Genomic DNA, 21,625 nt, shown 5'->3' on the forward strand with positions numbered 1-21,625 from the left:
ATTAAAATAGACAAAATATCTCTTTGATAAATGTATTTTTGTTTTTAGTGGCCTTTCGAGTATAAATAGTTTGTTTTTTTATTATTATTTAAAAAAACCCTTTAAATTATTACTAAATGGATTTTCAATATGAAAAATAATTTACCCAATATTCTTTTTATTTTGTCATTCAATGAGCCAATTTAAGATTTTTTTTATCAAAATATTGTTGAAAAAATATTCATATTCATATGATCCTTCTACTTAAGGCAAATGAACCAAAATTTCCAAGTCTTTGGTCATCTTCATTAAACTTTTGATATAGTCAACAGAAAGTTAATGTTGTCTCCAAGGTTGTAGGCTGGCATTGTATTTATAATTATATAGGAAAGATTGAGGAAATTTCTCAAAATAGACTATCTACTTAGCATGCATTTTAATTTTTTGAAGAATTAATTTGTCTCCAAGGGTAAATAAGCCTAAAATTCTTATGCATAAGTAGAATTTCCATTTGGTGGATTTTTCTTTTTTCATCTCGTAATATTATCTATAGTTTAAAAAAATCTCAAAGATACATACTTTGCCTCGTTAAAGCTGGATTGAGGTTGCCTTTTAGATTATAGTATTTACTTTGAGCTTAGAGTAATTAAATTATAAATTTAATCGTTTTATATTGATTTGCTTCATAAACTTTTAAAATGGTCTACTTTGTTCAAGTATCTAATAGATTTTTAAACTTTTAATTTTGTGTTTGAGAAGTCTCTAAGTTTTCAATTTAGTGTTTAACATGACTTGATAAATTCGTAAAATTTATCAAATAAAATAGTGGATGTAATGTGACAATCCATGGTAAATCATGTCCTTCAAGTCACAATGTTACTTTTTACCGTAGAGTTTTACCATAATCTCTAACTTCTTTGAATTGGCATATTAATTCATTTATCAAATCATGTATAGTCATTGGTTTAGTTGGTCCATAGAACTTATACTCAACTATACAAATGTAATAAAGTTTAGAGTAACAGTACATGTAAATATCAATCAAATGGACAAGTTATTCTCAAAATTTTGAAATATGTAAAAGACTTATTAAACACAAATTAAAAGTTAAAAGATTTTATTAAACATTAACAAACATGAGTATTTATTATGAAAAAAAGTGTGAATGGTATTAACTTGGTGAAAAACAAGTTACTGTTATCCAAATTGCAGTATATTGTATGTGGCAAAAAGGTCTATGTTTGAAAAATCTCCGTTCACATTGAATTAATTTTATTACCCATAACTTTTATATTGTGATTTTTGCAAAGTAAATGAATGTACAGAGAAGTGTAGTGATCAGACTGACTCAACTTAAGCTATCCCTTGAAGTTGATACAGAGAGTAAATGTAGTGTTGTTTATCTTGAACATTCTTTTGTATTAAACTAAGGCTAAGGATGAAAATACACTCAAGTTGCTCATGTTTAATGGCCTTGCTCAAATATGAGCATGTTACAGTTGAGTTTAGCAGGTGATATTTATTGTTCAAATCATCTTTCCATCTAATGAGAGTATCATATGAGAATTTGACAAAAATAACACACAATTTTCATTTTCAAAAGTAGAACATTTTTTAGAACTCGTAAAATGCAAAACGAGAATGACCGAAAAAATAGTTTTAAAAAATGTGCTACTTTTAGAAACAAGAATTAAAAGTGTCACTTTTATCCATTCTTTTTTTTGCATCGATAAGTTTCTAACACATAAATTTAGTTTGTTATCTAACAAGAAATCATTCCAAACCTTTCAAGGACATAAATTTAGTTTGTTATCTAACAAGAAATCATTCCAAACCTTTCAAGGAATTAACTAATCGAACAAGGAAACATTCCTACAAAATGTGTACGTAGTTCGAGTCCGACAAGAAAATGTATTTTATTATTTAACAAGAAATCATTCCAAATCTTTAAGTGAATTAACTAATCGAACAGGGAAACATTTCTACAAAATGTGTACGTAGCCTTATGGCAAGAATCGTTCGATACGGCCATTGTAGTACGCTTAGACGACGTTTTAACAATTCTATTAAGGTGGCAAGCTTTGATATCCCCCTTTTCCGTACAAACAACTTTTTATAGCACACGAACAGAAAACGGTAATATTAACTTTTTTAAAAGAGAAGTTTTACACTGCCATTATGGCATTTAGTAACGAGTCTAATGACAATGCTTTACAACTTCCAGTACTTCAAATTATAGTATGAATCACATTGATTCCTTTGGACATCCAACCAGTATATGTGTGAGTAAAGAGACAAATAAGGGGGTAAGGGAAAACCCCTACCCCCCAAAAAAAAAGACTAACGAGTAAAAAATAACCTATGATCAATTGTGGAAGGCATAGCTCGTGCAAATATTCTGAAAGTTGATTCTTCAACTTGGGATATGTGGTTTTCCATAAGGTTAGCCCAACAAATTGCTGAATAGAATACCAGCACTCCTCCAAGCCAGACTTCATTAATCTAATAACTTTCATTGGTTCAATTTCAATGATGCAAAAGATGTAGCAAGGTCCATTGCCTCCTTTATTTGAGATGCATCAGTTCCCTGAAAAGTACAAAGCAATTTGGAAGATGAATATGTTATAGAAGTTAAAAGATTGAAACGAAACTTTAGTCTTTCCCATTCCAAGAAAGTCTTAGTTCCACCAAAAAAGTCCAGGATTCTGAATCTGATCTCATTTATGATGCAATTCGTTAAGGGTGTCAAAAGTACTTGTCTCATTCATGATGCAAATAAATTAATCTCACCCATCAGAATAGAGCACAAGTCACCATTGTCTATGAGATTCGGAGGGTCAAAGAAAAAAAAAGTCACAAGCAGGTAAACTGAAGTTACCTGGCCTGTAGCGAGACCACCTTTCCCCTTCCCACATCTTCCTTTCAAAGGCTGCAAAGCTGTTGTCAACCATTCTGATACCTCTAATTGTTTACCTTGATTCCCTTTTGGAGGAACCCCAGCACAAACCACAGCCTTCTTTGTGGTTTCATCGGTGCTGAAAACCATCGTGGATATGCCCTGTTGATCACAAAAATAAAATAAAATGCTCACATTCTAACGAGAAGATATTTACTATTGATCTATCACCAATGTTACTAAAATTGACTATTTTTCTTCAAAAACCGATAGCAGAGTGATGAAAACCATCACGCCAAGGGAAAGCAAGAAAATTGGGAGAGAAATCGTGCCACAACTACTATCTATCACACCTGTACCGTTCTATTACTAATGAATCACACTGTACCCGAAAAAGCACATCAGAACAAGAAAAGTAGGTCCAATCATCAAAATGGTTTTTACTAGCTCTAAGCACAAGAAATTACCTTTTGCTCCATAACTCTAACAACTGCTTCACGAACGGCAGCTGCATCCAAACCAACATCAACGTGGGATATACAGAAAGGCTTGCCTTCTGAAGAAGCCATTTCAGCTGTTTCAACAGCAATTTTGACAGCCTTCTGCATATTTTCTTCAGCTAGCTTCTTTTGAGCCTTCCTCACTTCGTTCTGTATGAAACAGCAATTTTCAGGGGATAATTACACCGGTTAAGTGGGTAATCAATGCACAATTATCTGCAAGAAGTACCTGAAGCAAGACAATCTTTGTTCTAATTTGTGCTTTTCTGGCAGCAGGAATTGGTGCGGAGTCCACACGGTTTTTGAATGAAGCAACCATCTGCAGGATAGAACATAAAAGTGGGCAGGAACTGACTTAATTGAACTGTTTCAATGTGGCATAAATCATTTTATTTTAGAGCCACATTCAATGTAATCATTCAGCAAGATAATTTTTATTCCTTTTATCCCAGTTGATATTTATAGTGGATCAGACTTGGTACTTCCAATTTAGCAATAGGCCCCAAAGAGACAGACATCGATAAACCATCTGAAATTCAGTGATTGAACTATTTTAAGTTTCTCAGTATGATTGAAACAAGATTTTTTTCCAGATTGATGACCTTTTAAACAGTCACGTTATTCAGACTTAGGTGAAAAAATTACTACTTTTCTAGCCTTTCTTCCTTTCCTACGGCCCATTCTATATGAGGTTCTCTTTTCCATTATTCGGCTCTTCTTTTGAGGATAACTCAGCATTCTTTCAACTGTGATCTCATACATCTTTTTCTTATTTGAGTTTCTTTTCCTACAAGAGGATTGGACAAGTAGAACGGAATACAACAAACCAACATAACAGCAAATGCAAAACTTTTAACATTCAGCTTATCAGAGCAAGAGAGAAACCTATCAGCCACTGTCAGTATTTACGTGAGAGATAGAGAAAGAGACCTTTTCCAGCAAGTTACCATCTATGTTAAAAGCGGCATCAACTTCCTGCTCAAGTGATTGAGCCTGCTCAATTGCCTTAAAGGCGGAATCAGTGGTAACAGCAGTAATTCTTCGAATTCCCTTAGCAATTCCTTCTTCAGATAGAAGGGCAAATGCCTTTGCTTCCCGTGTATTTGATATATGAGTCCCTGCAATAATTCATTGGCTTTATTTGAGGTCACCTTGGACCAGGCTGCAAAAAGTGAAGGCCACGACAAGAACACACTAACCTCCACATAGCTCGGAAGAAATGGATAACCAGTTTTCATTATCTGGATCAGCAAGGAGTTCATCGACATTTTTCCCGATAGCAACAACTCTAACTGGGTCTGGATAAACCTGCGTCATAAACAGGGAGATATTGGAGATCATGCTTCTCATAAATAACATAAAAATTTTCAGACATAAAGAAAGACAGTGCATCTTACTTCTCCAAAGACAGCTCGTAACCCATTAATACGCTTTGCTTCAGCAAGAGTTACCTCCTGAGCATTTACGTCCAGTTCATCTTCTATTTGTTTGTTGACAATTGATTCTATTTTTCTCAAATCATCAGGGTCGACTGGCTTGCCTATATTTCAGAAACAGTTGAGCAATCAAAATTTCAAATACACAATCGAAAGTGACCAAAGCCTCCTCTCGTAAGAAGAATAAACTTAACCAATATGAAAAACTATAATGCAGCTTTTGATTTAGATGAAAATAACTCTCTCGATGTGGTTTTGTAGAACATGGGCTATAGACCAAGGTGGAGGAAATGGTAAAGAAATTCCATTGACCCTACCATTTTTCCTCTCGTTCTCCTAAATGGGGAATGGCAACCTACAAGAGGACTATGGATATATGTCTACTAACACAAGTACAATTTAAAATTGGATTCAATACACAATTATGGAGAGAACAAACCATTTGTCCCTTGATGGTCTACACTTCCTAAAAAAATTTATCGTCACACTTGAAAAATTCCTTGGCAAGATAAGAGGTTTCCTAGGAACCTCCATGGGAGGAGGTTGCCTGTCCCTCTAAGTGATTTGTGTTCATTATTGTGTTGTTCTTTTATAAAAGAAAAAGGAAGAAGACATTTTGCTCTGAAATGGCAGACAAAGTAAATAACAGCTAATAATAAATCGAACCATGAGAAAAATCAAATCGCAGTTTTTCAGGAAGAACGATTGACCCCTTCTGGTCAACATGGTTTCCAAGAATTTCCTGTACAATTATTATTCAAATCAGCTTTTTTAGAACAAAGAAATATCAGTTCTAATAATAACTGGTTACATTAAGGTCAGAATTCAAACATACCCTAAGAGCAAAATTCAACATATGCGTACAAGTATGGTTTGGAGCAGTGAGCTTACGTCGCTCATAGTCAACCTGCATGCATCAATGGACTCATGAAAAATAGCAAAAAAGATAAATAAATAATTATTTCATGAACAAGACAAAGAATGCTTCCCACATCCACTGAATAACAAAAGGATTTTCAATTAAATATACATGACAGCATATTTTTCAGTTTACCTTACAAATAACTTTGTCACCCAGAGAAATTCTGCTGCTCCCACCATTAAATGAGCCAATATGTACAATGAAACCTCCAAATATTTGAACATTACATACTTGAAATGAGCCAAAGGAACCTTCAACTATTCCAGTGTCAAAAATCTAATGCCAAAATCAACATCATAAAGGAAATAAACATTATTGATAAAAGACAACAAGGGAAAGAGTTGCATAAAAGCAGAAGACGCAGCAAGCAATATTATCAATACAATAATTTTCAAATCCTAGTTTGATTAAATCCTCTCACTGCATTGTTTCTTCCAATTATAATTCATAAGATCACTCAAACTAGGAAAAATGTGACTTCTAACAAATGGGAAGATCCCATGAGCAAGCTTTTCCCCCAAAGCTCATTTGTTGAAGTCCAAACTTTTTTGAAAGGAAATTTGTTGTAGTTCAAATAAAAATATAAACAATTGAAGTACTAAACAAAAGGAAAAACAGACCAGTAAATTAATAGTGGTATGTTGCTCAAACAATCTAACGTACATTACCCTTCAGTAGTAAATTCAAAGGCTACTACTATTTTCAACATGCACAACAAAATATCTGCCAAAAGGTCAATGAAGCCCTTTCTTATCAGATGTCCCCGAGGGGGTAATGAAGCCCTTTCTTATCAAGCAATCGTATAATAGGGTGTCCGGGAACTGAAAATACCTGACCACCTTGCTCGGCATAAAAACTTGTAGACTCCAGAACTAAACCAACTTCATTACCAGCAGCTACACTTTCCAAAAATTCATAACCAGTGTAAATAGCTTTCACCACACTTTCATGGTCCTGGAATACAAAGATAGGAGGATTGAACAATACGTAGAGCAGTCAAACAACCAGAATTTCATGTGTTGGAATCCTTTCCTTTTTTCTAGTATTTTCCTTGTTAGAATCCTAGAATATTTATGGAAAGATTATGAGAATGTTTTCCTTATTTTCTAAATCTTTTCCTTTTTTATTCCATTGTATACTCTATTTATTCTCTCTTGTATCTATCGTATTATTCATTAGAAAATAATAACAAAAAACAATTATGGTTTTTCTTTTGGTACTCAGGTTTTCACGTAAATTGGTGTGTGCTCTTTGTCTCTCCTTTCAATATGGTATCAGAGCCCAGTAACCCCAAACGGGTATTCGGTCCAAAATAGGTGAACCCAAAAAGGCACCATCTTGATGGACTCATACTCCATATAATATAGATGGGTTACTCCTCACATTGTCAATTGGTTTTGAGATGGAACCGCATACTATCAAATTTAACAGCATGTTCCAAAAATGCATATGCCTGTGTTAGACATAAGTGTATTACATGTCAATAGGAAAGTAAACTTCCATTAACAAAAGTTAAATAAAAACAACCAAGAGAAGCATACTAAAATGACCCGAAAATACCCACATAGGCAACAAAGTAGTAGAAACACCGAGAAAATAGTGTCCCAGTTTTCCAGTTTCAAAAGTTACAAGTAGGCAATCCAATTGAGAGTGATTGAGCCTAGTAGAATATATGTGGCGCAACATAGACATAAATGTCTGGCCGGAAAGCATTAAAGTGTCCACATTCCAAAATCCACCTCTGAGCACATCTATCAGAAAAAATTCTCTTGATTCCATTGAACTAAATGTTCCACAAAAATGACCAAAGACTACTCTCTCTATCTAAGAAATTACCTCCACCAGAAAGTCAGAGTTCAAATCATCTCCTCAACCAAACAAATACACAAGTTAGGTGCAAAATTATTCAAAAAGTCAAGTGGAAAAAGCATCAAACAAAACATGGTAACGAATAATGCTACCAAGCATAATGCTGATCCCTAGTATTTTTTATAGCTCTTGTATAACCCTCTCATACTTTGAATTCGTGCCTCTTTTTATCTGTTAATAAATAAATCCGTTTCTGTTTTAAAAAAACGACAAAGACACGACCACTGAGAACGAAGTCGAAGAGAAACAGGCATCTGATTCCAGACAGCGGTAATGGTTTTTTTTTTCCTCCCCTTAGACAACCATGAAAGCAAAAATGATCACTAGAAAGAAAGGATGAAAATCAAACAGAAAATAAAAGAGAAGAAAGACCATGCCACTTAGGATCATTCTAGAATGTCAACTAAAAGAGGGAGACACCTAGAACAAAAAAATAATGAAGGCCACCAAAGGACTTTTTAAGTTGCACAGAAGACATTGAATATGATATTGCAAGAAATCCATTGTGGGCCATTAACCACCTAAATTGAACTACAATCCCACTGATTGGTATATAGGCATACTTGCTGACAAAAATAGATTCACAAACCTTGAACCAAATAAATTTGAATTTGTCATCGGTTGAAGCAATTGCCTTTTTGCGCAATGCTGCTGTAGCATCAGCATCCATGGCAATTGTACCACCTGCTTGCTGGAAGAGAAATAAACAAAAGAAACTAATGAAATGTTTTCTCCAGTCAACTAAATTATTCATTGACATTCATAGTCTTTTGGATTGTTTTGTATATGAAAGCATCAGCCATCCACAATTTTTCCTCGTGTAGGTCCACATAAGGTAGAACAACAGGCTGTAAAACATAACAATAGAATGTGAGTGTACTCTAGCAAAAAGAACTCACCTTATTTTGAGCACTTCTTGATCTTTCCCTCGCCTCATCCATAGCATTGTTAAAACCCTGAGTATCAACTAGCAGGCCCCTCTCTTCCGCCATCAACTATCATGAAAATGTTATTAGTAACACCATATGCATGCAAGCAGCAAATGTGTGTAGGAGGGTGTGGGTGTGGACGTGTGTGATCGCACGCGTGTGTGTGTGAGAGAGAGAGAGCAGGTACCTGAGTCAAATCTAATGGAAATCCATAGGTATCCCACAAGATAAAAGCATCCTACATTGTAAAGAATGAAATAGGATGAAATAACCACATATTGACATTTCTTGAACATATGGTTTCTTTATCTTCTGATTGTACGTATCTTAATTAAAATTTTATTCAAGCATTAAGGTCTCTCCAGAACACAGAAACAGCCTTCAGCAGACCTCTATTTTACCTTTTCAGGAAACAAGTCCCATTTTTTTTCATTGAGAGGAAAAGGAAACATGATGTATTTTCAAAAAACCTCAAGCATTTACTTTCTTGGACAGAAAACATATGCAAATACAAGTGGAGAGATGAACCTTTGAGAGAAAAGAAAGCATGCTGAAATTAAATGTTAGCGCTACGACTCCAATTTTATTCTAGCTTTAAAACACATCTCACAATGTATCCCCCTCCACATCCCCAACCCCTCAAATCCAACATAAGCTTATTAATTATCATTTGACCAAAAAACAAAACCCTTCCTTTCAATAGTTTATGCAAGTTCGTTTCAAACTTTCCAAATGGGTATGTTAGAGCTATAAAATTGTGATCCAGATTCCCGAATTGTGATGCTTGAACCTTAACAAAGGCACATTAAGACAATGATCGTACCTTTGATATAAAAGTCTTAAGTAGATCCTTGACTAATTTTATTAGTAGATTCTTGAATAATTGAAACCTCCTACACATAAACTATATAACAAGAAACGGACAAAGAGATATAATCATTAAGACAAATGATTAAAAAAACTGACCTGCCCACTCAATATCTTTCCTTGTACATCCTGAGCAGCCTTCTTAAATTTCTCAATTCCCTGGCATAAAATAAGCAACCTGTTGAGGCTCTATAACAAAGCATATAATATTAAATAAGCCTCCACAAAGAAATAAATAGTCAAAATAAGTAAGATGCGCCCAAGCCACTATCCCTAGGGTATACAACTTTAACAAAGGCACAAGCGTTCTTGTAATTTTTTAATTTTGTTGACCCATTTGCTGAAGAAAATTTCAAGTTTATTCTTCTTAACCTTGGACAGATTTGGCCCATTCCTGACCATGCATTCCCATGCCAAGTCTTAAGAGAGATACCAAAGGTATTTTCGTACTTAAACTTTTAGCTTACCAACCTCAGACGTTAACATGTATCACAAAATTCTCAAACCCCTCAGGAAAGAAGTACCTTCAGTAAAGTTTTCCCAAAAGATGCTTCCTCCTCTGCAATTATCTCCCTAATTCGCACTTCATGTTGTTTTAGCTCTGGGAAGACATCACCCATCACTTTCACCACAATACTCACAAGTCTGGATCACCATCATCATCAACGGAAAGAAACCATATTAGAAAATATTAAAACACACAATTTATAGTTATATTATGATTTTATAACACTGAAAAGAAGTAACAAGGGAAGAGTAGTGTGAAAATCAGCCTAACTCTTCATGTCAAAAACCCTTACCCATTGAAAAATCCTTCTTGGGCTTTTAAAACTTCACTTCCATATCGAACTGCTCGACGAAGAATACGTCTCAAAACATACTCACGCCCCTCATTACCTATCAATGAATTTTTTAAGAGCACGAAAAACTATTTTTTGAAGCTTCAAATGTTCAAAGAGTGAAGGTGGATGACAAAACCAAACATGACAAAATATGAAAGACTTAATAAGTCCAAATATCAATATTTAACAATGATAAGAGAAGTAACTATCACCATATTGTTAATCATTAATTGTGCAATTAATAAGCATAATTTACTTTCTTATATTCTATCCACATCCTTTCCATGCTATTGAAGAAGAAAGAACAAAAGTCACTCTTGTTACAATGATTGCAGATATATATTCTTGTGGGAGTTCCAAAAGAGAGAGACAGAGAGAGAAAAGACAGGACATATCCATTAACTAAAAGTGGCAGAACACAAAATGGTTTCGACTCAGGCATCTCCTGTTTTCAATGGAACTTACCTGGACAAGACCCATCAGCAATAGCAAATGAAAGAGTTCTAATATGATCAGCAACAACCCTGTAAGCCATGTCCATGTTGTCCACATCATCTGGCCCAACTTTTCCACTATAGGGCCGAGCTCCAGTTGCCTACATTACAAAAAAATATTTTATTAAAAAACTGAAAATACCATAGAAGAGTTTTATATTTTGACTGAATAGAGTGATCTAGATGGTTATTTTTCTTCATGCAATTGAATCAAAGATGTGGCATGTGAGACACATCTTTTGTGGCTAAATGTTACTACAGTCCTTGAGAAGTTGGAAAGTAATCAGAAACTTTTCATAGGAAAAAAAATTTGGTAATTGTGATTTGGCAGACTTAACTATTTCATTTCATCAGAAAGGAACAACTCAACAATGTGAGCAAGTCATTTTATTTATTATATTTGGGGAATAATTTTTGTTTGTGACTCTCTGTTGGTGTAATTGCCAATTCCACACACCCTTTGAGTCTTATAATCTTCTCTTATTGCCACTGTGAAGACCGTTCTGTAATCTCCTTGGCTTGGAACTTGGCTTCTCTTCCTCAGCCCTCTTTCACAAATTTATATTAAGCATTATCTATGATAGGAACTTGAAAACACTAAACTACATGGGGCCGAAACCCTAAACTAAATTATATCCCATCGCCTATGCAAATTACAAAATAAGCATATTTGACAAGAAAAATCCTGATCTTGCCTTTTGGATTGCATCAAAGATAGGCATGAACACGTCAGTATCATAATTACTCATCTTGTTCTGAAGCACCGAAGTCAACCTTTCAAATCCCAGACCAGTATCAACATGCTTGGCAGGTAGAGGTTTCAGGGAGCCATCATTTTCCCTGTTAAACTGCAGCAATGATAAATTGAATCGTTAATAACCAAAGAAGTTGTTCTTACAGCCAAATAATATTAACAATAACCAAGGAAAACAACCTAAACCCATCAAAAGAGACAGAAGAACCAGAAAATCCACTGCTTTGATATGCATACATCAATTACATGACAAGAATGTAGGGCCAAAAAATTAAATTAAAGCAAACATTATCTCATCAACCACATTTATTACTTTGATAGATGAAAGATGTAGCTTATATTAAAGAAGAAGAAGGATGCAATGTAACAAGAAACTTGAACGTTTATTATAAACATAGACAGTCCAACCATAATAGAACCTACATCTTGGAAGCTACGAGAAAAATAGTAAAGATACTATCCCATTATTACAAGGGTAAAAAGAATATATAAAGAAATTTTCGTTGACAAGTCAGAAACAGTGAAATAGAGGAGGAAAAGAGCAGGGGGACAAGAAGGCTACCTGAATAAAAACAAGGTTCCATATCTCAATGCATGTAGGGTCATCATTATTAACCAATTGTGCAGCATCACGACCACCAAGCCTGTCATAATGTATCTCAGTGCAAGGTCCACAAGGGCCAGTATCACCCATCTCCCAGAAATTGTCCTGCTCAAAATCAAAGAATAAAATTAGACAAAAGTTCCAAGAGCTGACATGAATTGAACACACACACACATACACCCACTCACACAAACACACAGACAGAGATTAACACAATTGTTCACTAATTTTTGTTTTCTTTGATAATTGATGCTTCTGCAGCATAAAGAAATGAGAGGTTTAACATTTTTTTTATACCGGCATCAGATTTCAGATAGATAACAAGACATTTGTAGTTGTAGCTTGCAAGGCCAAAAAACAAAGAGAAGTTGTTAGGTAATCTTACTTTGCAGCCAAAAGGTAAGACACGTTCAGCGGGTAAAAAATTCAGCCACATGTCTCTAGCCTCAGTATCAGGTGCAAGACCAGCTTTCTCATCACCACCGAAGTAGGTGGCATAAATTCGATCTTTGGGAAGCTTATAAACCTGTCAGTTCACAAGCACAAGTATTATGAGAAAAGACAATCAACTGATATTAATTCAGTCATACCACAAATACAGAGTAATGCAATTTCCTCAATCATTGTATTGCGGATGATTTAGGAGCTTTAAATAATTTCACATTACATAAGATTCAACTGCAAAGCTGGTGATCCTTTCTTTCTTATCTATATCCTTAAGCTTCATTACACGCATTCCCTATCCCAGAAACATTTGTTACAAACAAAAAGACTGATGAACTGTATTGTACAAGACATAAAATGATTTCTACATTACAGTAGCTAGCACGTGTAATAAGCAGAAGGGTTGTTTCCAAGCTGAAAAGTAGCAAAACAAAAGGACCAATGGACTGCGTCAAACTACATGTTAGTGGGAAGGCGATACAAGAAGTAGAATTGTAAGTTATGAGTCGTAAACTATAACGCTATAATAATCACTCTCAACATTACACAATTTCAGAAAGAAAGAAAAAATAATTTCGGGTGTAAAAGTCAACTAACCTGAGTAAGAAGTTCCCAGGCCCATGTGATGGCTTCCTTCTTAAAGTAATCCCCAAATGACCAATTGCCAAGCATCTCAAAGAAAGTATGGTGATAAGTGTCCTTTCCAACATCATCAAGATCATTGTGTTTCCCACCAGCACGAATACATTTCTGAGTATTACAAGCTCGGGTGAGCTTGCTCAAAGACGTGTTAGGATCAACAGTACCCAAAAAAATGGGCTTGAACTGATTCATACCTACGAGAGAAACCCATCTATCTCAAGCACAACAATGAATTCATGTATGCATTCAATAAAGAATTTTCGTAAAACCCATTAAACCCCACCAAATTCCACAACCCCATAAACTGAATTCTTCCACTCTCTCAATCCAGAACCACAGAATACGCAAGAAAGATAATGAACCGAAGAATAAAGACAAACCTGCATTAGCAAAGAGAAGGGTGGGATCGTTAACGGGCACAACGGGGCTAGAATTCCAGTAAACATGATTCTTCTCCTCAAAAAAGCGAAAAAAGGTGTCCCTTATACGGTCGGCCGGCCATTCCACTCCTTGAGAACCGGCCCCTGGCATTGGTGACAGAGAAGACGACGGAAATGGAGGAATTGATGGGTGAGGCGATGCAGGTGATGAAGAATAGCAACGGGAGAGTGAGGAATTGAAGAAAGACTGAAGCCCAGATGAGCGATGAGCGGTGTGAGAGGGAATGGATAGCGGCGGCGGGGAAGTAAGAGTAGAGGTAAGAAATGTAACGATCAATTGCTCCCCCTTGACCCTGGAAAATCCTCCTCTCATTCAATTGGGATTTTAAATATCATGCCTTTAATTCCCATTATATATATCCCTCTTGCCCTAACACATTTTATTTCATTTAAAACTATATATCTCTCCCAACTTTTTCTCATGCTTGGTTCCCAAGTTTAAGAATATTTTGTTTTTAATATGTATTTATTTGACTCGGTAATGTTTTTGAGTTCACGTCCAAGATTTATGAAAGGAAAAATATAGAGTCTAATCATTCAAATAGTTAACGTAATTCTAACAATAGAGATCAAGGTGAGCTATTTTTCAAAACAATGTACAAAACATACATTTTCAAAGGTTTAGGGACTAAAATAAAACAATGTACAAAGTTTACGAACAAAAATAGAATTTTAACCATATATTCATTTATTTTTATTGGTAAAGGAATGGAACAAGAAAAGTAATTAAGTGCTTATATTGCTATATCTATATATATATATTTCACTATTTTGTTCCTTCATAGTTACAATCGATCTTCTTACATCTTTCATTAAATATTTAGAACTTTTTTATGAGATGAAAAGAGGTAGATGTATGCGCACCCTACAATTGCTCATGAAACAGTATACAGATACATTTTTTAAAAAAACATAGGTTTGAACAAACAAGAAGTTTGATGGCAACCACATAATGGATCTTATTTCAAAATAACAAGACCAAGGTCACAAACGGGTTTACAAAATTGAACAAAAAAAAACCAAATTTGATGAATTTTTTATTTGGTTTGATTCAGTTTTGAAACACAAACAGATGCTTGGTTTGGTTTGGTGTTATATCCAAAAACAACACCAAAACCATACTTTCCTTTGGTTCGACTTGGTTTGTCTATTAGATCGACTAACAAAAGGATATTTATAGATACTAAATTTGCCCACCTTTCAAACTTTCTCACTCCATTTCTCAAACTTCCCTAAAATCTTGTTGTTTTGGTCGTGTATTTATGTTGACACTAACAAAAAAATGAGTGGTTAATTTCAATATGTTTTGTGTTCCATCATATGGAATTGGTAAACAAAATTAATTTCTACATATCTCAAGTAGTTTGAGTGTCAATGACTGTAATCATTTAAGTTTGATAGATAAGTCAAACCTAACTTTAACGCAATCGATAACTTTAGTAAGTCTTAAGTTCATTAATAATTGGTAAGATGGTATTGATTAGACATAACTCTAGCATAGAGTAAAGTTAACTAATTTGTAAGAACCCTGGAAGATTTTATATTTGGAAAATGTGAAAGGTGACTATCAGCTTGACATTAATTTGGTTATTTATGCTAGTTAAAACTTATCAAATTTTTATCAGTTGTATTTTATGTCCTCTTTATTTTACGACTTTGGAATGTGATAAAAAAAAAGTTAAAAGAAAAAAGAAAAGCAATATATTCTTTAATTTGTCATGTTTACCTGCTTTTTGTTGTGTCTACTTATACATTATCATTTGCATAAGTGTCACAATAATGGTGATAACAATGAAGACTCTTTTTGCATAGAAAAATGTCATCAAAATAGTAGTTGAATTTGTTTACTTGTAAATAAACAACTAATACAATTTCACAAGTTGGGTAGGTTTTGAACAATGTAGCTTAAGAGTTGGGAGCTTTCTAGTTGTGCAATAGGTATGATTATACTAACAACGACAAGATGCATTAGAAGATTAAACATGTGCATTAACAACATTTGTACAAATGATTTGCTTAAGAATTCAATATATATTGACATTAAATATTACCTTTAATGTGTCTTATAAATTTAAATTATTTTTCATGGTCCATGTATGATTTTGGTTTTCATTTTTTGTTTTCATGGTTGGTATGGTAATGTGGCATATTTTAATTTTCATCAATTATCAATTATCAATTATTACTACATCAATTGCTCATATAACATTGAGTAATGAATTCTATTGTGGTGAATCTCAGTATTTTATCGCCTATTTTATTTGTTATACTATAAGTATTATTAAAATAGATGCTCATTATCTATTATGCCAAGACGTAATGCATCTTTATTTGTTATATCATGAATCTCAGTTTTTCATAAAGACATGTTAGTCTTCCTATCATCCAACTCCTATGCCAATGTCTTAAAGATATCCATTTTTAGTGGTCATGTAATCTATTTAATCATTGTCAAATTGCCTTGTGGATTTATAAGACGCACGTTGAAATTTGAAATTTTGAGTTTTTATAATTTATTTGATTTATTTATTTTAATATTATAATTTTATGATATCCGTTCCGGTTGTTCATCGGTTTAATTCGTTTAGCCAATTTCAATGAGTACTATCTTATTATACTTCTTTTACAAAAAAAAAAAAATTATACACTTTAAATTAATAAGTAATTTTTTTTAATAAAAACTATTTTAAATGATAAAACGAGTGAAAAATATTTACAAATATAAAAGAATTTCGTAGGATACACTAATACATTTATTAGTATCTATCCACGTCTATTAGTAATAAATGATAATAATATATTAGTGTCTTTATACCTTTACCAATAATATTTGGTTATATTTATAAATATTTTAGTCAATTATAAAATAGTTAAAACAACTCTTTTAGATAAACATTTTTTATGGCTAATTCAACCTTAACTATAAAGTTGAAGAATATGAATAAGGAAAATGGTATAAAAAAGAATGCATCATTTTGTAAAGGAAATAAAGAGGCATTGATTCCATTGCCATGAAAAGAGAGAGAAGGAATAATAAACACGTTGATATCATGATTTAGAAAAGCACGTTAAAAAGTTGATATCTATCCAACAATTATTTTACGTGATCACGTGCGCGTGGGTCGTTATCCAACCGAGCTAAATTGAAAACTATTTTCTAAAAGATAATATCAATACAGTGAAATTTTATAGATTAATCTACAATCAAATTGACTATTAATTGCAAATTGATTGAATGACTATTTAAATCAATACCTCATTTATCAACCTAAAACAATATGTAAGGAAGCACTAAAGAGATTAGATGCTAAAATCTCTGATCCCACGTTTCATTTTCTAAATACAAATACGATAAATTAAAGAAGAAAACATAAAACTACGGGGCATAACAAGTGAATTACCACTTAGGTATGTTTCGTTTGTAGCCAACTCGAAAGGTCAAGAAAAATTTAAAAAACGGAAAAAAACAACACCTCATCAATATGTACTTCTAATTTTGGATAGTCTTTTACATTTATTTATAGATTTAGATGGAGAAGACCCACAATTTAGGGTTTTTCCTGATAGGTGTTAGGAAATTTGAACCTAAAGACCAAAACTGTTTATTATCTCTTTGGCTTTGCCGGCGACAAAGACTTGCTTCTAAAGATGAAAGAACAAATGGAAAACACTTTTCAAACGTATTGTCAAGTTTTCATTTTTATAGGTAACAATTACGCAATACTTTCTCAATACAGAGCTCCCAATTCTGCGTCCATTCAATTTGATTGACCTCAAAACCAAGCAAGAACCAAACCGTTGAGTAGGTCAAACGTCGCTGACCATCAAATTCTTGGTGGGTCTAGTTTAGATTTTGGTTGTTCGATTGCCTGCAGTTGAAGAACATGATGCTGTGCGATGAATTTTGGTTCTAAATTTTTTGGATTATTCGGTATGGTTACGGCAGCTCCAACAATAAAGCACGAGCAGATGATTGAGGTCGACCTTCCTAAGGTCAATTCTCTTTCATACTTGATTTCGTTTATGGACTTTTGCTTGCTTGCTTTTTTGTGGGTTTAATTCGGTTTTGATTTTGATGTTTTTTTTTCTCCTATCTGGGTTTCATTTGATCGTTACCCAGTTGCATATAGTTGCGTTTGGGATCAGCTTGCTTCGTAAATATTCGATATTTTGGGATTAATGTTCGAATTTGGAGTCGGAGTTCTTTTGTAAACATTGAGAAAATGGAAAACTTGTTCATATGAGTCGTGACCGCTGGATTCCTTTTATGTAGTTGGAAGAGTTGACAGTACGATGGACTAACCCAGCAGTGAAAAATTATACAAGCATGATCACCGATTGTTTTGATAAGTAGATAAATGGAAACCTTAAACAAGATTTCAGTTGTGTGAAAATTGCGGGGATTAAACAATAAGAATGTTTCTTAAACATTATGAGTAAATAAACTTGTGGTAGCGTAGCAATTTCCACAGAACTATGATAGATCATTGGTATCCCAGAATGATGTGTTAGTTGTCGCGTGGTGTTTGATAATGCCATAGTAATCCTTTTGGTTTATTCGGATGGATTCTTATCTGCTTTATATAAAATTTCAGTAGTAATGATTATCTATGTTTGTTACCAAATTTACAAATAAATCATGTCAAAATGATGAAAATAAAAACTCAAGCAGCAAGGAGAATTTCTATTTACAAAATATCCTTAATGGCTTCTCTTGGCAGTTTGATGCTCATCCACGGTCTGTTGGTTGTTATTTTTCCCCTCATTTTTCTTTCGAGTGTTCTCACATTAATACGAAGTTTTTGTTTCATTTAAAGAAGTGGAACCTTGCTAGTGGTACAACAAGCTCTGCTTTGTTTTTCTTTGGATGACCAGCAATTAAGTTTTGTTTTTTGGAATTCTTGACTGTTCTCCTTGTTGGCAACATTTAAAAGTTTCCTATCCTTTTTCTCATAATATTGGCATATGCAGGAGCATATCGTAGCTTCAGTGGCAGAGGATCGAGAAGCAACTTGTTGGGGTTGTGGGCTGCGTCTCTTGCTTCCATCAGGTGGACCTGTTTTCAAGTGTGGTTGGTGTGGAGCCATAACAAATCGAAGTGCACAGAAGCAGGAAGACAAGTCCTTAAAGTGGAGGTGGTTACGTGACCGTGGTTTTGTTTGTGTCCTACTTGTATTCATACTTTTTGTGATATGTAAGTGGCTTCTCTTCCTTTTTTATATATACCAATTAATGTCTGTCCAAATAGATTCCATTTTCTGCTTTGTAACATTTTGTAGAAAAACAATTTTAGCCATACTTAGTGGTATACAATTTTTATATTTCTTTGTACTGCTACATTTGCTTGCAATTGATTTGGTAATCTATAGATGTCATGTCATCTGATCTACCATGCATTTTCTTTGAAGTACAGGTGGTGGTGTATGGGCCGTATATCCTGTTGTTTTCTCAATTAATCAATTTTGTGGAATTTTCCACTCCACTGTGACCTTGGTTTTTGCTGTATCCACCCTTTCTTCATTCACTCTCACTGCATTTAGATCTCCTGGAGCACCTCCAAATGTCCTATGGGGCAGCTATCCAGCTGTAGAGAAGGGTGACCTTGAAAACTATACCTTCTGTCACTACTGCTTGAAGCCAAAGTCACCTAGAACACACCATTGCCGCTCCTGTGGTATGTGTGTTTTGGACATGGACCACCATTGCCCATTTGTAAGTTCTTCTTCCAGAGATCTTCTCAAATAAGGAACAATTTCTTTTACTCTAAGTCTGCAATGTGCAAGATAGATCACTGCTTGAAACTTGCTGATACATGAAATGTCAAAATTTCTTATGCAGTACAATCTGAATTGTAACATAGGTGTAAATAGAATCTCTTCATTTGGGATTTAGAAAGAAATAATTAGAAGAAGCTTGCAGTTACATGAACTAGGCTTAATAGTAACTCCGAAGCCCAGGGAGAAGGTATCTACTTGCCCGGAGAGATTAACAACAAAACAGGAAAAGAAAAAGGAATACCATTTTGTTTTGGAAAACCAAAAGAGGCATTTAGTTTAGCAGTACTAAAAGTCGAATAGACCTTCGATTCTTTGAACAACGTCATCACAGAAGATGCAATTTCACCAAGTTCAGTGGCTGCCTACCCTGCAAAGGCGAGGTTGAGGGAGAAGGTGGAATAAGAAAGGATTCTCCTTTTCATTTTCGACTAAAATGAAAATATAAAGACATCCCATCTTATGAAAGAGAACTAAATAGAGAACTGCCTGTAGTACAGTGGTTAATTCCAAGTAACAATTTATCAATTTCTTGAACAATTTTATATGCTTTCATTGGAATTATAGTTTCATAAGCAGGATAGACGACTAGAGGGTTGTTAATATGGCAGGTGATCCTTCATTGATTATTGTTATCACTGCAGCCAGGAGCTTTGTTATTCTCTTGCTTGTTTGGTGTTACATTTGCATTTATACAGCCAGCATTTGATTTAGTATGAAAGATTGTCATTAAGTGAACAACAATGGATTGCTCTAGAGGTCAGGCCTAACAGATACTAGAAAAAGAAGAAAACAATTTCACCAAGTGAGGGGGAAACTAGATGTTAACTATAGACAGTTGGCTTTCTCTACTCTATGCCTTTAATGATGCCTACCAACAAATTCAATAGAATGCCTGTCACCCTTTGGACCATTAACTAGTTATCATGATTGACATCTACTTTGTTCTTTCTTTATTTTATTCGTATGTTGTTAATTTTAACACTGGAGAGGTCCCTGTCAATAATGGGATGGATTTTTCTTGATAACCAAGGCTTTCCTAGCATTCTGATCATAATTCTTTTGGGGGTGCAGATAGGGAATTGTGTTGGTGCAGGAAATCACAAACACTTCATTCTGTTCCTCATTTCAGCTATTGTGAGTACAATATATGTTTCAATCATGGCTGTATACTCGGTTCTGCATATGTGGCCACCGTTATCAATCCACGAGTTCGTGCATCTGAATGGTTCTGGAAGCATGCTCGGTTGGAATCTTTTAAAGGATATCATTCATGCTGTTCTAAGCTCCACAACGCTACTGTCTATCAGAGGGTTCACCCTTATTTATCTCTTTATCTCAAGTTTCTCAGTTCAAATTGGATTGATCGTACTTCTATGCCAACAACTATGGTATATTTACGAGGGGAAAACTTATTTGAGCCACTTGAGCTCACAGGGTGATGATGGAGAGAAGGATTGCCGAAATCTTCTCCGCTTCTTTGGTTGCCCATCAGTTTCTTTCTATTGGCATTTGCCAATTTTTCGGAGGTCAAAAAAAAGACACGAGAAGTGAACATAATTCTTGTAATGGTAATCACTGCATCCCATGTTTGATCATCATAAAGATCACATGTTGCATTTTTTGGGCATATCTTTCTGACTCTTTTTTCATAGTTGCCGAAAACTTGTGGTAGAAAAAGGCATTTGAATTGATTCCATAGAGGAATGCTTATGGAAGGAAATTATTGAAAGTATTATAGAAGTGAGAATTCCTCGGTGTGATGATACAAGTTATGAAGTTATAACCTATAAACCATAGCAATGGTAGGTTCTTAATGTTGAGTCAATGTCAAAATGAAGATAGTAGCTATCCAAAGATACCTCATTGGTCGTAACTAATGAAAACTGTTCTCCAAATTCGATATTTTTACTATCATCACTGTAATTTATAATCTGGGAAAAGGATTATAAGGTTGGAAGAATGTTGAAGCTTACAGTTAAGATTTCCTCAAATGTTGAATGGAAAATATTAATTGAAAATTTACATTGAATCAATAAGTTTTAGAGGTTTAAGTACTAAATAGTGTTTGTATATATACGTAAGAAAATCGTGCTTTTAAACAATAATAATAGGTGTGCCAAATCAAACCAAACACTCTATTTTATTATAATAATTATTATTATCATTTTTAATGTTTTTCACTTGTCTTAAAAGAAACAATTTTGTCATATTAAATAGCATTTATTATCAT

At 34.1% G+C, this 21,625-nt stretch overlaps 2 protein-coding genes across 2 annotated transcripts; one reads left to right on the forward strand and one right to left on the reverse strand.

Moving 5' to 3' along the window:
- Window positions 1-2,089: 2,089 nt before the first annotated feature.
- Window positions 2,090-13,951, reverse strand: LOC101222905 (alanine--tRNA ligase). The gene is made up of 23 exons (XM_004148527.3): window positions 13,559-13,951; window positions 13,134-13,372; window positions 12,478-12,618; window positions 12,051-12,197; window positions 11,430-11,582; window positions 10,706-10,835; window positions 10,199-10,295; window positions 9,923-10,043; window positions 9,498-9,557; window positions 8,719-8,769; window positions 8,502-8,597; window positions 8,192-8,293; window positions 6,565-6,687; window positions 5,866-6,009; window positions 5,647-5,718; window positions 5,478-5,553; window positions 4,773-4,915; window positions 4,575-4,683; window positions 4,306-4,493; window positions 3,605-3,694; window positions 3,343-3,525; window positions 2,858-3,037; window positions 2,090-2,566 (listed from the first exon to the last, which is right to left on the reverse strand). The coding sequence occupies exons 1-23, from the start codon at window positions 13,929-13,931 to the stop codon at window positions 2,492-2,494; spliced, it is 3,093 nt and encodes a 1,030-aa protein (XP_004148575.2). The 5' UTR covers window positions 13,932-13,951; the 3' UTR covers window positions 2,090-2,491.
- Window positions 13,952-17,153: 3,202 nt separating this feature from the next.
- Window positions 17,154-21,160, forward strand: LOC101206712 (protein S-acyltransferase 11). The gene is made up of 4 exons (XM_004148545.3): window positions 17,154-17,611; window positions 18,590-18,812; window positions 19,032-19,330; window positions 20,467-21,160. The coding sequence occupies exons 1-4, from the start codon at window positions 17,516-17,518 to the stop codon at window positions 20,944-20,946; spliced, it is 1,098 nt and encodes a 365-aa protein (XP_004148593.1). The 5' UTR covers window positions 17,154-17,515; the 3' UTR covers window positions 20,947-21,160.
- The last annotated feature ends 465 nt before the right edge of the window (window positions 21,161-21,625 follow it).

Source organism: Cucumis sativus, chromosome 3 (genome assembly GCF_000004075.3).
Source record: "Cucumis sativus cultivar 9930 chromosome 3, Cucumber_9930_V3, whole genome shotgun sequence".
NCBI classification, from domain to species: Eukaryota; Viridiplantae; Streptophyta; class Magnoliopsida; order Cucurbitales; family Cucurbitaceae; genus Cucumis; species Cucumis sativus.

What these genes read in the sequence shown, in the direction of transcription:
- LOC101206712 (XM_004148545.3), top strand. Translation starts at nt 17,516, where the DNA reads ATGAATTTTGGTTCTAAATTTTTTGGATTATTCGGTATGGTTACGGCA. An exon ending in TTGAGGTCGACCTTCCTAAG is followed by an intron (nt 17,612 to 18,589) that starts GTCAATTCTCTT and finishes TGGCATATGCAG; the next exon opens with GAGCATATCGTAGCTTCAGT. An exon ending in TGGACCACCATTGCCCATTT is followed by an intron (nt 19,331 to 20,466) that starts GTAAGTTCTTCT and finishes TTGGGGGTGCAG; the next exon opens with ATAGGGAATTGTGTTGGTGC.
- LOC101222905 (XM_004148527.3), bottom strand. Translation starts at nt 13,931, where the DNA reads ATGAGAGGAGGATTTTCCAGGGTCAAGGGGGAGCAATTGATCGTTACA. An exon ending in TTCCATTAGATTTGACTCAG is followed by an intron (nt 8,598 to 8,718) that starts GTACCTGCTCTC and finishes TTTTCATGATAG; the next exon opens with TTGATGGCGGAAGAGAGGGG. An exon ending in GCGATTTGATTTTTCTCATG is followed by an intron (nt 4,916 to 5,477) that starts GTTCGATTTATT and finishes TCTGAAATATAG; the next exon opens with GCAAGCCAGTCGACCCTGAT.